Source organism: Callorhinus ursinus, unplaced genomic scaffold (genome assembly GCF_003265705.2).
Source record: "Callorhinus ursinus isolate GAN/ISIS: 27379988/994484 unplaced genomic scaffold, GSC_fseal_2.0 scaffold70, whole genome shotgun sequence".
Taxonomy (NCBI): domain Eukaryota; kingdom Metazoa; phylum Chordata; class Mammalia; order Carnivora; family Otariidae; genus Callorhinus; species Callorhinus ursinus.
The window spans coordinates 1,443,999-1,458,840 of NW_027397132.1; the positions used below are offsets into that span (position 1 = coordinate 1,443,999).

The 14,842-nt window shown below is 46.5% G+C and overlaps 1 protein-coding gene across 4 annotated transcripts in view; it reads right to left on the reverse strand.

Annotated features, from left to right (window-relative positions):
• Nucleotides 1-14,561, reverse strand: part of RSPH10B (radial spoke head 10 homolog B) — a 52,393-nt gene extending 37,832 nt beyond the window's left edge. The window contains exons 1-5 of one of the 4 annotated variants that reach the window (XM_073886365.1): nucleotides 14,420-14,561; nucleotides 12,962-13,269; nucleotides 5,831-5,906; nucleotides 2,620-2,688; nucleotides 720-893 (exon numbers count right to left, since the gene is read on the reverse strand). In XM_073886365.1, the coding sequence (XP_073742466.1) occupies nucleotides 720-893; nucleotides 2,620-2,688; nucleotides 5,831-5,906; nucleotides 12,962-13,218 (576 nt within the window). In that variant the 5' untranslated portion in view covers nucleotides 13,219-13,269; nucleotides 14,420-14,561. Of the gene's footprint in view, nucleotides 1-719; nucleotides 894-2,619; nucleotides 2,689-5,221; nucleotides 5,296-5,830; nucleotides 5,907-12,961; nucleotides 13,270-14,415 lie in introns of those variants that run through there. The other 3 variants (XM_025863677.2, XM_073886366.1, XM_073886367.1) reach the window with 3 other exon arrangements.
• Between the last annotated feature and the right edge of the window lie 281 nt (nucleotides 14,562-14,842).

Genomic DNA, 14,842 nt, shown 5'->3' on the forward strand with positions numbered 1-14,842 from the left:
GAATGTAACGTGCATCACCGGCCAGAGAGTAAGCTGGCATGGCTGCGGTGGAAAACAGTTTGGAGGTTCCTCAAAATGTTAAACATCCAGGTCCCATACTCCACTCCTAGGTTTATACGCCAGAGAACTGAAAACAAGGACTCAAATAAACCCCCCACACACATTCATAGCGGTGCTGTTCACAGAAGCCCAAAGATGAAGAGAGCCCAAATGTCCGTCGATGAAAGAGCAGATTAGACAAAATGTGGTCCATCCATACACTGGACTTATTATTCAGCCACAAAAAGGAATTAAGTACCTACAACATGGATGAATCTCAAAACCATGAGGCTGAGTGGAAGAAGCCAGACACAGAAGGTCAGTCACGTACCATAGGGTTCCATTCCTATGAACCATCCAGCCTAGGTAAACCCGTAAAGACAGAAAGCAGATCGGGGCCTGCCGAGGGGTCGGGGTGGGGAATATCTGCCGAGTGGGTACAGGGTTTTATTTTGGAGTGTTGATGAAAATGCCGCGGGACCAGAGGTGGAAGTCTCACAACCCTGGGAAGCTCCCTGAATGCCGCCGACTGCTGACTCTAAAACGGTCCGTTTCGTGTGATGTGAATTTCCTATCAATCAACAGAAAGCGAATCTACTTTCACAACAGCCCCCCACCTGCCACCCTCTGTGTTTGCTCATCCTAGCAGTGGATGGGAGTCCCGGGGCTGCCTCACCCACCTTCCCGTGTCTCTTGCCGTGACACCAGTGGCCGATGTAGGACACGGGGTGTGTGCCACATTTGAACATACCAAATCCTTGCCTCACGCCATGGCTCACTTCTCCTTCGTAGGTGCTGCCATCCGGCCACGTGTACACGCCATGGTTCATGGGGATGTTCTTCACAAACTCCCCCTAGGGCAAAACGGCCCAGAGAGTGAGAGAGTGAGTGAGAGAGAGAGAGAGAGAGTGAGAGAGAGAGAGAGAGAGAAAGCAGGGGAGAGACCCCTAATCCGGTGGGCCGTTTGAGACGCCTCCTTGACAACTGGACGCTATTCCTGTCTCTCTTCCGTGGCAACAGTGGAGTATCTCTGCTCCGCCCCAGTTTCCACTCTCCTCCTTCCTTCTCTACACACCCCATCCTCTCTCACCTCCCCTCCCCCGGGCGGAAACCCCAGCAGAATAAAACAGCCAGAAGCTGTGTGTAGACAAGGCTCCAAGAGGCAAACAGGGGACATGGAAAAGTACTGGTTTCCGATCCTGGCCTTGGGCACGTGAGTGTCTTGGAACCCACGTCGAAGGAGGCTTACTGCCCTGGCTTCCAGTGTTCTCTCCAAGGGACTCCGCTGATTAGCCCGGCTTGGTGATCAACTGATGGAAACCCTTCTTTCCGCCTGCGGTTCATCAAAATATTCTGCAGACACATCAGCCAACCGCATGCCCCGTGGGTGCCTTCCGGAGAACACGCGCTGCTCATGGCCAGGATGTCAGCCCTGAGCCACCGGATTCTCTCTCGGGAACATGAACTCGGGGGAGGCAGGCAGCCCACGGGGAGAAGGGGTCAGGGTGACCTGGTCTGACCACTGGCCGGATTCCACGAGGCCAGCTGACCTCCCTGAAGGTACTTCTGTGACAGCTCAAATCCTGCCCATAAATCCTCCTGTCTAGGCTGGTGTGGAAAGGTCTGTGCCTACAGGAAGGATTCCCACCTGAGAGCTGCCAGAAATAAACCAAGGCCCACAGGCTGGAAGGCAGGGTGTTGGGGGGAGAAGAGTTTCCCTGGAAAGGCTGGCCCCAAACCACCAGATCGTCAGGCTCCCCGGCGGCTCATCGTCTCCCACTGGGCAGCCCCAGTGAGCTGCCCAGCTGGTCCAAACCTGCCTCTGTTTCCCTTACTTGGCTGCTATTTGAATATGTGCATTACAGGCACGGGTTTTAGATATTTTCATTACCACTTAAAAACACCATCACAAGGAGCGCTGCAATTGCAACATCTGGAATAGTCTTCTAGCAATCCATTTAAAAATATACATTCCCTTTAAACCAGCAAGACGGGTTAAGGGAGACCCACGACCGAGGAATAAAAGCAGCCAGTAAAAATAGCTGGAGCTGGATAGATGGATACAGTTTGATCTCCACAAAAATAAAGGTACAGAAGAGAATGTACAATGAACCATTTGTGTTTGTAAAGAGTGAGAGAAACCAAATACAAATACACAGAACACACAGAAAGACCCCCAGAACGTACAGATGAAACAGGTAGTGATCACTAGGAGCCCGTGCGGTAATGAGTCACGTTTCACCTATAGTCTCTGGTTCTCTGGACTTTTTTTTTTTTTTTTAAGATTTTATGTATTTATTCATGAGAAACAGACAGAGAAAGAGAGAAAGAGAGGCAGAGGGAGAAGCAGGCTTCCCGCCGAGCAGGGAGCCCGATGCGGGACTCGACCCCAGGACCCTGGGATCATGACCTGAGCTGAAGGCAGATGCTTAACCAACTGAGCCACCCAGGCGCCCTCTCTGGACTTTTTTAACCCATGTGCTGAATCAGTTTTATGAAAGCAGTATGTTTCATTGTGGGGAGCTGACCATTAAGTTTCATTACTTACAGTTTAACACTATAACATATTACGTGCTTTACCTCATATTTCAGTCCATCAGCCCAAATGTAAGTCCCTTGTCCATGCATGAGTCCTTCTGAAAACATACCCTTCAAAACAGAACAACAACAAAACCTTAGGACCAGTCCTTCATTCGACACAACGCCTGCCACCGTGGTTTTAGTTCTTAGGATAGAGCCTTATCCCCCCCTTTCATCTGCATGAATATGCTTGTCCAAATTCCCCAAAACGTACACCAAGCAGTCCTATGCAACGGTTAAACATGAGTTGTAAATTCAGTCTGTGTCTTCCTCTCCTAATTAAGTGGTGAAAAAGGCCATAGTTAAAAAGAATTCATACGCTTTTGGTTGTGCACGTCACGGTGTAAGGATTTTTTAAACATTATTTAAACTAGGTAGACCTGGGGCACCTGGGTGGCTCAGTCGGTTAAGCATCTGCCTTCGGCTCAGGTCACAATCCCAAGGTCCTGGGGTCAAGTCCCACATCGGGCTCCCTGCTCAGCGGGAAGCCTGCTTCTCCCTCTCCCCCTGCCCCTTCCCTGGCTTGTGCTCTCTCTCACTCACTCACTCTCTCTCAAATAAATAAATAAAATCTTAAAAAAAAAAACAAACAAAAACAAACTAGGTAGACCTGGTGAAAACCATTATGTGGATATTAGCAACTACTCCATTTGTAAATTTCATGCTTGTCTGTTTTCCGGTATTGGGATTTATCGGTGTGCATGTGTCCGTGTATACGGACATATTCATATACGTACACAACCCTCAGCTGTCAGTATCGCCCGTTTATATTTAGTGTCTACTGTTAACTAGTAGGAACTAGTTAGGAACTAGTCACTAACAACTTAGCACTCCTGAATGTCTAAATGCTATTTGAGAAAAGAAGGTAAGAATATGTCCAGTTCTTCCTTGGGATCACCTGGTTAGAGGTAGGGTGGGTGTAGGGGAGGACACACCCTATGGAAACAGCACCCTAACTCAGTGGTTCTCAGACTCTACCATGCTTCAGAGCCGCCTCTGAAGGGGATTGTGAACACACAGATTGCTGGGCCCACCCCCAAGATTGATTCATCAGCTGGTCTGGGCTGGGGCCCAAGAATGTGCATTTTGAAAGAATCCCCAGATAATGCTGCTGGTCCCCCGGACCACGCTTCTCTGGAGAACGGCGGCCGCAACTCACTAGCAAGGAGACACGTTATTATCAGCCCGGGGTTCACGTGGGCTCAATGATAGACAGGCTGGGACTAAGGAAAACGTGGGGCAGCCAGTGGTTTTCCGACTATTGGCTGGCTCTTGTGATTATGGAATCGATTAGGGTCACAACAACCCGCGTTTTAACAAACTAGACTAGAAAGGATCATGCTGCCTCTCCATGGTAAGGGCAAAGGTCTCACAAAATGTTTGGTTTCATCGTCTATCTTTAGGGGATTGCGAGCTAAATATGTGGCAAACCCGTGGTCTCATGACGTGGGGCCTGGGGCTACGGAGTCTTTCTGCTGGGTGGGCCTCTCTGACAATTTAAAGGAGATCCAACTGATGATTATTTTTAATCAAAAGAGTCTGAGGAAACCGTGGGAAGATTGCATGGCAAGTAGTGGGCAGTGGGTGGGGACGAGATCCTCTAGAAATGGAGGGTGTTTGCCCCACATGCATGGGAAGGGTGAAGCCAGCGGGCCAGGCTTGAGCTACGGGTGACTTAGCCAAGCACCTCTGGGGTTGTAGGAGCTGACTCCGCGTCCTCAGCAGCCTGGGAGGGGCTGACGCCTGGTGATCAAGAACTGGGTGCCGTGTTGGAAGTGTTCACACCTCAGGGCTTCATTTAGAGCCATGGGACTGAAAGAGGATTCTGAACCCAACTGCTTATTCCAAAGCTGGCAAAGGCCAGGCGGGACAGTCATTTTAGTATCATTCAGCCATAATAATGGCCTTTTTAGGAGTTTTTGTGAGACAGGAATAAGAAGGTGTCATTATGTTTAGCAGGGGAAAAAAAAAATCGGGGTACGGAAACCCATACTCTAGGACTCCGACCGTAACAACTTGTTCTTATTATAAGCACATGTTTCTTTGGTAATCTGAATGATGCGCTGCATCATTACTAGTGATGGCGAAAAAACAAAAACACCTCAAAAGTACCTAATAATTACGGTACAGTAATGAACAGTAAATCAGAACACTATGCAATATACATAATATACATTTATATGTTATATAATATACATTTATATAATTAAATATACGTATTTATATATAATACAATTAAATAATATAAATAAAATATATTTTATATTTATAGAGGAAGAAATGAGGGTTAGTGTTTAAATGGGGACAGAGTTTCAGTTTGGGAACATGAAAAGTTCCAGAGATGGGTGGTAGGGAGGGTTCTACCACGAGGGGAATGCACTTAATGCTACTAAACTATACACTTAAAATGGTTAAAATGGTAAATTTTATGTATGTTTTGCCACAGAATATTTAAGTTATGAAAACCATGCAGCAATACAGCAAAGTATTCCTAAGTGAAAAAAGATTCAAGATGTTATCTGCAAAATCGATAAGCCCACATGAACGCTGATTCTTCCATTCAAGGAACAGAAGGGATACACGGCATACCCAAAATACTTACTGGGAAAGAATGATGATCCTGGGATTTTCCTCTTCTGTATTTACTTTAGTCACCTTAATGTTATTTGTACAATAAATAAAAATCAGGAAAAGAAAACAACCTAAAATGACAACTTCAGGGGCGCCTGGGTGGCTCAGTCGGTTAAGCGTCTGCCTTCGTTTCAGGTCATGATCCCGGGGTCCTGGGATCGAGTCCCTGCATCGGGTTCCCTGCTCAGCAGGAAGCCTGCTTCACCCTTTCTCTCTGCCTACCCCTTCCCCTGCTTGTGCTCTCTCTCTCTCTCTCTCTCTCTTTCAAATAAACAAAATCTTGGGAGAGCTGGGTGGCTCAGTTGGTTAAGCATCTGCCTTCAACTCAGGTCATGATTCCAGGGTCCTGGGTCTCTAACAAATAAATAAAATCTTAAAAAAAAATAAAATCTTTTAAAAAATGACTTCAGTTGTATGGAGCTGTATTTTTACCTTAGAGTAGGTGATCAAAGTTAAATCAGCATTAAGTACTTCCAATTTCTTCTGAAGAATCAGTGGACTTTTCTGAAGATACAAATCTAAAACTGTCACAGAACATTCTAAACTTCCTTCCTGCCTGTTCCCGAAATGTGTCACTCACGTGGTAGGTGCAACCTCCTTGAAAGACTGCAAAGCCTTCTCCCTCATATAGTCCACGGACCTTTTCCCCTTCGTAGCTGCAAAGAAATAAAGCTCAAGGCAATGAGTGGCGTGATCAAACCTAAGTGACAGTGGGTTAAAGTCATAATTAACATCAGTGAAGGAGTACAAGTGATATGTCACGTTCAGTCACTCAACAAACGTTCCCCGAGGGCCACTGTGCCCCTTTCTAAGCACTGGGCTGGCGCCATGAACAAGACTACAAAGTTCCTGCCCTCGGAAGCTCATAGGTCACTGAGGAGACACAGACGACACACAAGGAAACACATGAACCCGGTAATTCTAGATCATGTTCAAGTTTTGAGAAAGACATGATCAGGGAACGTCGCTGAGAATAAGGAGACTGCTGTGTACAGGTGGTCAGGGCAGAAGCCTCTCAGAGGACATGGGAGCTCTACTGAGACCCACAGGTCATGAAACAAACAGCTCTATGAAGTATTCTGGGAAGAGGGAACAGCAAGTACAAAGGCCCTGGGGCAGGAAAGAGGCCTACAGCTCAAGTTCAGACAACAGAGAGGAGGGAGGCCCAGCTGGGGCACAGGACACAGGGAGGAGAGGAGAGGAGACAGAGGCTCGGGGGCGGCAGGAAAATCCAGAGCTCTAGGAGGAATCTAGAGAGGGTTCTAAGAGGGGAGTTGGCCAAAGTCAGATTTAGGTCGTAAAAAAAGCACTCTGGCTGGCTGCTGTGGGAAGAGACTGTGCGGAGAGCTAACAACCAGGAGCAAACAGTGAAAGGGGGTGGAGATGGAAGGTGATGGTTTATTCTTGACAGTTTCTGTCTGGAATGATGAAAAAGTTCTAGAAATTAATAGTGGTGATGGTTGCACAACAGATGAGCGTACTTAATGCCACTGAATTGTACACTTAAAATACTTAAAATAGGAAATTTTATGGGTATTTTTTTAAGATTTTATTTATTTGACAGAGAGAGAGAGACACAGCGAGAGAGGGAACACAAGCAGGGGGAGTGGGAGAGGGAGAAGCAGGCTTCCCGTGGAGCAGGGAGCCTGATGTGGGGCTCGATCCCAGGACCCCTGGATCATGACCTGAGCCGAAGGCAGACGTTCAACAGCTGAGCCACCCAGGCGTCCCTTATGGGTATTTTTTTAAGAAGCAGTTTCCACGCCCAGGATGGAGCCCAGCGCAGGGCTTGAACTCATGACCCTGAGATCAAGAGTCACTTCACCCACTGAGCCACCCAGGCGCTCCCTAAGTTATGTGTATTTTACCATGATAATTTTACAAAGGTTTTTTTTTTTCAAGATATATTCTAGACATGGGACCAAAAGGTCTCGCTGATGTGCTGGCTTTGGGGAAGTGGGAATCAAGGACAGTGTGCAGATTCTGAGTTCAGAACTGGGTAGATAACGTGTGATATGGGACTTCACTCAGCTCTAAGGTCTGGGGTAAGTGAGGTGAAAAACAAAAGAACAGGTGACAGCCGTGACAAAAATGGGCTTCATCCAAGAATCCAAGGAAGATTCAACGTTAGAAAGTCTATCACAACTCATGACAATCAGCAAATCAAAGGAGAAAGACCACAGGTTTATATCAAGATGGCAGAAAGGCGTGTGATAAAATTCAGCAGTTATTTCTTTAAAAATTCTAGTCACATTATAATGCGAGGAAACTACCTAAACAGAAGAGACTGTTTATGAAAAAGCAATAGCATATAGGATTTTTGCAAGTGAAATACCAAAATCAGCTCCCTCAAAATCAGGAACATGAACAGGATGCCTGATCTTCCCACCAATTATTCAACATGATTTCAGAGGTTCTACATCATGCAAAGAGTCAGGAAACCTAAGTAATCTGCATAAATATTGAGAAGAGTTAGGAAATTATTTTACCTTGAAGATTATGTGAGGGTTTTTTTTTTTTAAGATTTTATTTATTTATGGGCACCTGGGTGGCTCAGTCGGTTAAGCATCTGCCTTCAGCTCAGGTTATGGTCCCAGGGTCCTGGGATCAAGTCCTGCACTGGGCTCCCTGCTCTGTGGGGAGCCTGCCTCTCCCTCTCCTCCCCACTTGTGCTCTCTATCTCGGTCTCTCTCAAATAAATAAAATTTAAAAAAAAATTAAAAAAAAGATTTTATTTATTTACTCGACAGAGAGAGACACAGCAAGAGAGGGAACACAAGCAGGGGGAGTGGGAGAGGGAGAAGCAGGCTTCCCGCTGAGCAGGGAGCCCGATGTGGGGCTCGATCCCAGGACCCTGGGATCATGACCTGAGCCGAAGGCAGACGCCCAACGACTGAGCCACCCATTTACCTGTAAAACCCAAAGACTTTCTTCTAATTCATGAGAGACTGTGGCAACCCATGGGAGGGGCAGGGAGAGCAAAATTGGAATATGGTGGAGGGAAAAAATGAACTCTTCTTTTTCTTTAAGATTTTATTTATTTACTTGAGCGAGAGAGAGAGCATCAGCAGGGGGAGAGGGAGAAGGAGAGGGAGAAGCAGACTCTTTGCTCTTCTCAAATGTTTAACCGACTGAGCCACCATGGCACCCCCAAGAATGAACTCTTCTTTAAGATAACTTGGCATCACTTCATTTGTCATGAGTATATAGCATTTTGGTAATGAAAAACAATGAATAAAGAAACTGTCAAGGATTTTTAAAAGTCACAATAGCTCCTTTCAATGGTATCAACACCTCCCCTCACTCCCAAGACACATACATGTTTCCTGGGGCTCTTGGCCTGGATCCAGACCAGCTCTATGTCAGGATATTCAACTCATCTGGTTCCCACATCAGGGCAACCCCAGACTCTACCTTCTCTGAACTAAGTCAGTGTATATTGCTGAGAAACTCAGCAGAGTTTCAGTTCTTTCTCTGAGAAAGAGCCCAGTGTAAAACATAACTACTCACTAAGCACATAGACCCTATTTCCTACTTTTTGATATTCTTCTACAGTACTCAATCCAGAGCTGGCACATGGTAGCTCATTAATAAATGGCTGCAACAGAAATTGGTGGCGGTTCCACATACTAGTAATAGAACAATTAAGAAAACAATTCCACTTATAACTGCACCAAAAACAATAAAATACCCGGGAAAGAACTCAACCTAGGTGGTGAAAGATCTGTACTGTCAAAACTGTAAAACACAGATGAAAGAAATTGAAGGCCATACAAACAAATGGAAAGATATTCCATGCTCATGGATTCTAAGAATTAATATTGTTAAAATGTCCATACTACCCAAAGCAATCTACGGATTCAATGCAATCCCTATCAAAATGCCAACAGCATTTTTCACAGAACTAGAACAAGTAATACTGAGATTTGTACGGAACCACAGAAGATGCAAAATAGCCAAAGCAATCTTGAGAAAGATCAACAAAGCTGGAGGTATCACAATCTCAAGGTATACTACAAAGCTGTAGTCATCAGAACAGTATGGTAGTGGGACAAAAACAGACACATAGATCAATGGAGTAGAATAGACAGCCCAGTAAACCCACACTTAAATTGTCCATTAACCTACAGCAAAGGAGGCAAAAATATACAATGGGGATAAGACAGTCTCTCAACAAATGGTGCTGGGAAAACTGGAAAAGAATGGAACTGGACCACTTTCTTACACCATACATAAGAATAGACTGAAATGAATTAAAGATCTAAGTGTGAGACCTGATCCCATAAGACTCCTAGAAGAGAGCACAGACAGTAATTTCTCTAATATCAGCCATAGCAACATTTCTCTAGATATGATTGCTCAGGCAAGGGAAACAAAAGTGAAAATAAGTTACAGGGACTATAAAATAGTAAATAATAAAAAGTTTTTGCCTTGCAAAGGAAACCATCAACAAAACAAGGCAACCTATTGAATAGAAGATATCTGCAAATGATATACCCAATAAGGGGTTAATGTATAAAATATATGAACTTATACAACTCAACACCAAAGATACAAATGATCCCATTAAAGAATGGGCAGAGGACCTGAATATACATTTTTCCAAAGAAGACATACGCATGGCCAACAGACACATGAAAAGATGCTCAACATCACTCGCCATCAGGGAAATGCAAATCAACCAAAATGAGATATCACCTTACACCTGTCAGAATGGGTAGACCCAGAAAGACAAGAAACAACAAGTGTTGGCGAGGATGTGGAGAAAAGGGAGCCCTTGTGTACTGCTGCTGGGAATGTAAATTGGTGCAGCCACCGTGGAAAACAGTACAGAAGTTCCTCAAGAAATTAAAAATAGAAAACCATATGATCCAGTCATTCAACCACAGGATATTTGCCCAAAGGAAATGAAAACACAAATTCTAAAAGATAAACGCACCCCATGTTTATTGCAGCATTATTTACAGCCAAGATTTGGAAGCAACCCAAGCGTCCATCCACAGATGAACGAAAAAAGATGTGGTATATACACACAATGGGATATTACTCAGCCAGAAAAGAGAATGAAATCTCGCCTTTTGCAACAATATGGATGGACCTAGAGAGTATTATAAGTGACATAAGTCAGAGAAAGACAAATACCTGATTTCACTTCTAGATGGAATCTAAAAAACAAACAAAAAGGGGCGACTGGGTGGCTCAGTCGTTAAGCGTCTGCCTTCGGCTCAGGTCATGGTCCCAGGGTCCCGGGATCGAGCCCCACATCGGGCTCCCTGCTCCGCGGGAAGCCTGCTTCTCCCTCTCCCACTCCCTCTGCTTGTGTTCCCTCTCTCGCTGTGTCTCTCTCTGTCAAATAAATAAAATCTTTAAAAAAAATAAAAAACAAACAAAAAGCAAAAACAGACCTATGAATGCAGAGAACTGATGGCTGTCAGAGCAAAGGGGGCTGGGAGGATGGGCAAAATGGGTGAAGGGGAGAGAAATATACCGGTTTCTGGTTATGGCATGAGTAAGTCCTGGGGATAAAAGGCCCCGCGTAGGGAATAGGGTCAACGGCGTTGCAATGGCGTTGTATGGTGACAGATCATAGCTACGCTTGTTGGGAGCAGAGCATAATGTATAGGGTGGTTGAATCACTATGTTGTACTCTTGAAACTAATCTAACATTGTCTAACTACATGTCAACTAAGAAATAAAAATAAAAGTGGCCACTGATATGCAGACAGTAAGTCCTGACTGAGCACCCACGAGGCCTAAGGTCTGGTGTTTGATATTCTTGGGTGTGTCTCTGTTGGGACGGAATATTCCACCTGAGAGGCTGAGCCGTGGAAACAAATTACAGTAATTCATACACGTTAGATACGTATGTTATAGGGAGGAAAAGATGCTATGTATACAGTGACATATAATAGAAAGTGAGAAGTATGATAAAAGACGTTTTGAGCAAAATTACTTCCTTTGGAAAGCAGCAATAGAAAAGTTTGGACCAGAAGAGTAGGTGAGATTTGGTCATTCAGAAACGCAGGACAAACACTCCAGCAAAGCTATCTTTGAAAGCAAAGGTAAAAACAAATGGGATCGTGGGCAGAAGTCTAGCTGGGCTCTTGAGTTTGAGGAGAGAGGCAGGCTGGGGTCAGAGCATCAGGCTGAGGGGCTTTTTGCTGTAGACGATGGAAAGAAATCAAGTTCCTAAGAGTGTGGGAGCCAGCCTCAAAATGGCTCCCAGAGATTCTCACCTCCGAGCACTCACACCCTTGTGTAAGCCTTGCTCACACTGAAGAGGGCTGAACTGTGGGGCCACCAGGATATCACAGAATTGACAGAAAGCGACATCAGAGACTGGTCATAAAAGACACGTGGCTTCCGCCCTTGCTCTCCCTTGGATTACTCTCTGGAGAAGCCACGTGCTGGGTGGTGAGGACAGCCAAGCAGCTCTGTGGAGGGAGTCTGTGGGATGAGGGACTGGGGCCTCCCACTAACAGCCATGCCAAGGAGCCGCTCTGAAAGCGGACCGAGCAGCCGGCCAAGCCTTTGGACGATGGCAGTCTAGATCCACATCTTGGCTGAACTCCAGATGTCCTAACCCAATACCATCCAGCTAAGCTATTCCCTGATTCTTGAGCCCCATGAACTGCGTGCAACAGTATTCGTCTTAATTATCACGTTCTGGGGGGACCTGTTACAAGGACAGATAACTAATCCAGGGAGTGATGGAAACAATTAGGAAGGCAAATCTCAAATCTCTAGGAAATGAGGCCAACAGTCAAGAGATAACAAAGAGGCGAAGTAAGCATTCGAGAAAAGGACTAATGAGAGAAGCCTAGAGGAAAAAGAAATATGAAATCATAGGGAAGGAGGACAGCCTGGAGAGGGAGGAAATGGTAGCTCCCTTACAGAAATCAACAGAGATCAACGGAGAAGCCAATGCCTGGAGAAGTAGCAACATGTGGAGGAAACTTCTATGGGGTGTGTTTTCCCCAGTTAAGAACCTGAGGCTCAGGGGCGCCTGGGTGGCTCAGAGGGTTAAGCCTCTGCCTTTGGCTCAGGTCATGATCCCGGGGTCCTGGGATCGAGTCCCACATTGGGCTCCCTGCTCTGCGGAGAGCCTGTTTCTCCCTCTGCCTCTGAACCTCCCCTGCTCATGCTCTATCTCTCTGCCTCAAATGAATAAATTAAAAAAAAAAATCTTTAAAAAAAAAAAAAAGAACCTGAGGCTCAGGGCACCTGCCTGGCTGTCGGCGAAGCATCTGCCTTCAGCTCAGTTCATGATCTCAGGGTTCTGAGATCGAGTCCCACATCGGGCTCCCTGCACAGTGGGAAGCCTGCTTCTCCCTCTCTTTTAGCCCCTCCCCTCGCTCATGCTCTCTCTCTCGATCTCTCCCTCTCTCAAATAAATAAAATCTTAAAAAAAAAAAAAAAGAACCTGAGGCTCAGAAAAGTTCAATGATGGTGTTGATGTCACAGAGCTAAGACCCCAATCCAGATCTCATTTCAAGCCCTGCAGTCTTTGCTTCGGGACACAGAGAGCTTGAAGCCCAGTGGACAATGTCCAGTAGGGAGTTAAAAATCTGAACCTCAAACTCCAAGAGAGAGACCTAGATTTTAAAGTCATCTAGAAGAGGGGCAGGGAAGGCCACAAAAAGAGATTGCAGAGAGAGAGTACAGAGACTATAGAAAGGGGAACATGGAAGATGCAGCCCATTAGAATCACCTTTCAACTATGAGTTTGGTGAGAATGGGCTCTTCGTAGTGAGTGGCATCTTCATTCTGCTGGTTTTCATGTTTGGACTCTCTTCGGGGCCCCAATTCGCTGGGCTGCATTTCCAATGGTGGGACGGCACCAGGGGACATCTCTTGCCTAGCCACGCTGCCATCTTGTTTGGCAAACTCTGGATAATCAGAGAGAGAGGAGGGAGAGCGGGTGGACTTATCCCCCTTTTTGTCTGCTCTTTTCTTTTCTTTCACCATTGCCTTTAGAAGTGTTCAAGTTTACTGTTTCAAGGCGCTGATCAGTTTCATCTGAAAAATAAAAATTCTCTAAACACTTGGCAGGTTTCACTTGTAGTTAAAATTTCAACTTTGAAACCCAATGTCATGGTCGTTCTCCTCCTAAAGCTTGAAAAATTACAACTGTCATGTATCACCAGTTTATAGGAAGATCTCCTTGGTTGTCCCCAATTTTTTTTTTAAACTGGAACCACCACCTACCATTTCTTTTCAAATAGTGTCCCAGCAGGAAGGTAACCTGATACATGAAAAATGGCTACTTAATCCCTAAGGTTTTCCATGCTGCCAATCCATACTTTAAAAGCCCATCTCTCAATACATCTGCACCGCAGAGTGCTCAAGAGCTGGATTCAGGCTCCTGCAGGGTGCCTTACCAGCTGTGTGTTCTTGAGCAGGTGAATCTCCTTCTGCTTCAGATATCAAATAGAAATAACAGTGCCTCATCTCATTTTAAGAATTACATGAAACGATGCGCAGAAACCCCCTAAAGTATGGGGTACAGCACACTATCCGTGATGGGGAGATTATGTCACTTTCCTGTTTTTGAACTTGAAATCTTTGGCTGCCTACTTCCCATGCCAGAAAAGGAACGATGTGATGTGTGCCCAAGGTCACAGATCTGGGGGGCAGGTCCCCAAAGCCAAAGTTTTCATGGCCTCCCAAACTGGCCCCATTGAAAGCATCTCAGTCCAACAAGCAGGACACACAGACGAGTCCTGGGGTGCAGGGCAAGGTCTAGTCCCTCCTCACACTCTGAGGGGTGCAGCGGGCAACCCACAAGCCCACGGCTTGGATGGGATCCTTTGGACACCCCACCTACCAGGTCAACCCACCCCTAAGCTTTGCTCTCACCAACAGGATCCTGCTTTTCTCTTCCTTCAAAGCCGCACTACTTTTTCCAGCCCCCACCCCATCAGGGTCTCTCCAGTGAAGCCCAAGTGAATCTTTGCTATAGATAGGCTTTCTGGTCCTCGTCAGTGAAATCTGACCTACAACAAAGGCAAATCTCGTTTCCCATGGCGTTTTTCCCCACTGACTTTGATGTTCTATTCTCCCCGGCCCGTGAGGTCGTATTATCGTGATTTATTCATTAGGCAGCACAAAAGGAGCGCGCCTTCACTGAGCCTGGGGTTCCCCCGCGCCTCCTGCCCACCGCACCTGCCTCAGGTCCTGGGGGCCGCGTCCGCCGGGCGGAGGAAAAGCCGGACCTGGCCGTCAAGTCTGCGGTGGCGCACGCAGAACCACCGGCAAGACGCTCACCGGGCTCCGGACTCCCGGGGGCTCAGCCAGGCCTCGGCGGAGGTGCTGCGCGGAACGCCGAGCGTCCAGACTCGGGCCGGTCTCCAGGCAACCGCGGGCCCCGCCCCGCCCGCCCCGCCCTTAAAGGGGCCGCCGGCTGAGAAGCCCCGGAGCATCAGGGCCCAGCCCTTCTGGTCAAGGCCAACCTGGAGCTGGACGCACCTGGACCCGGGTTCTCCTAGCAATTAGCTCTGCTAATTGCCGCGTGGCCTCGCAGCCTTAATCTTCACCGTAACACAAGAATTCCGGCGGCTTTCCAATGTCCTAAACAAATTACTCCAAACTT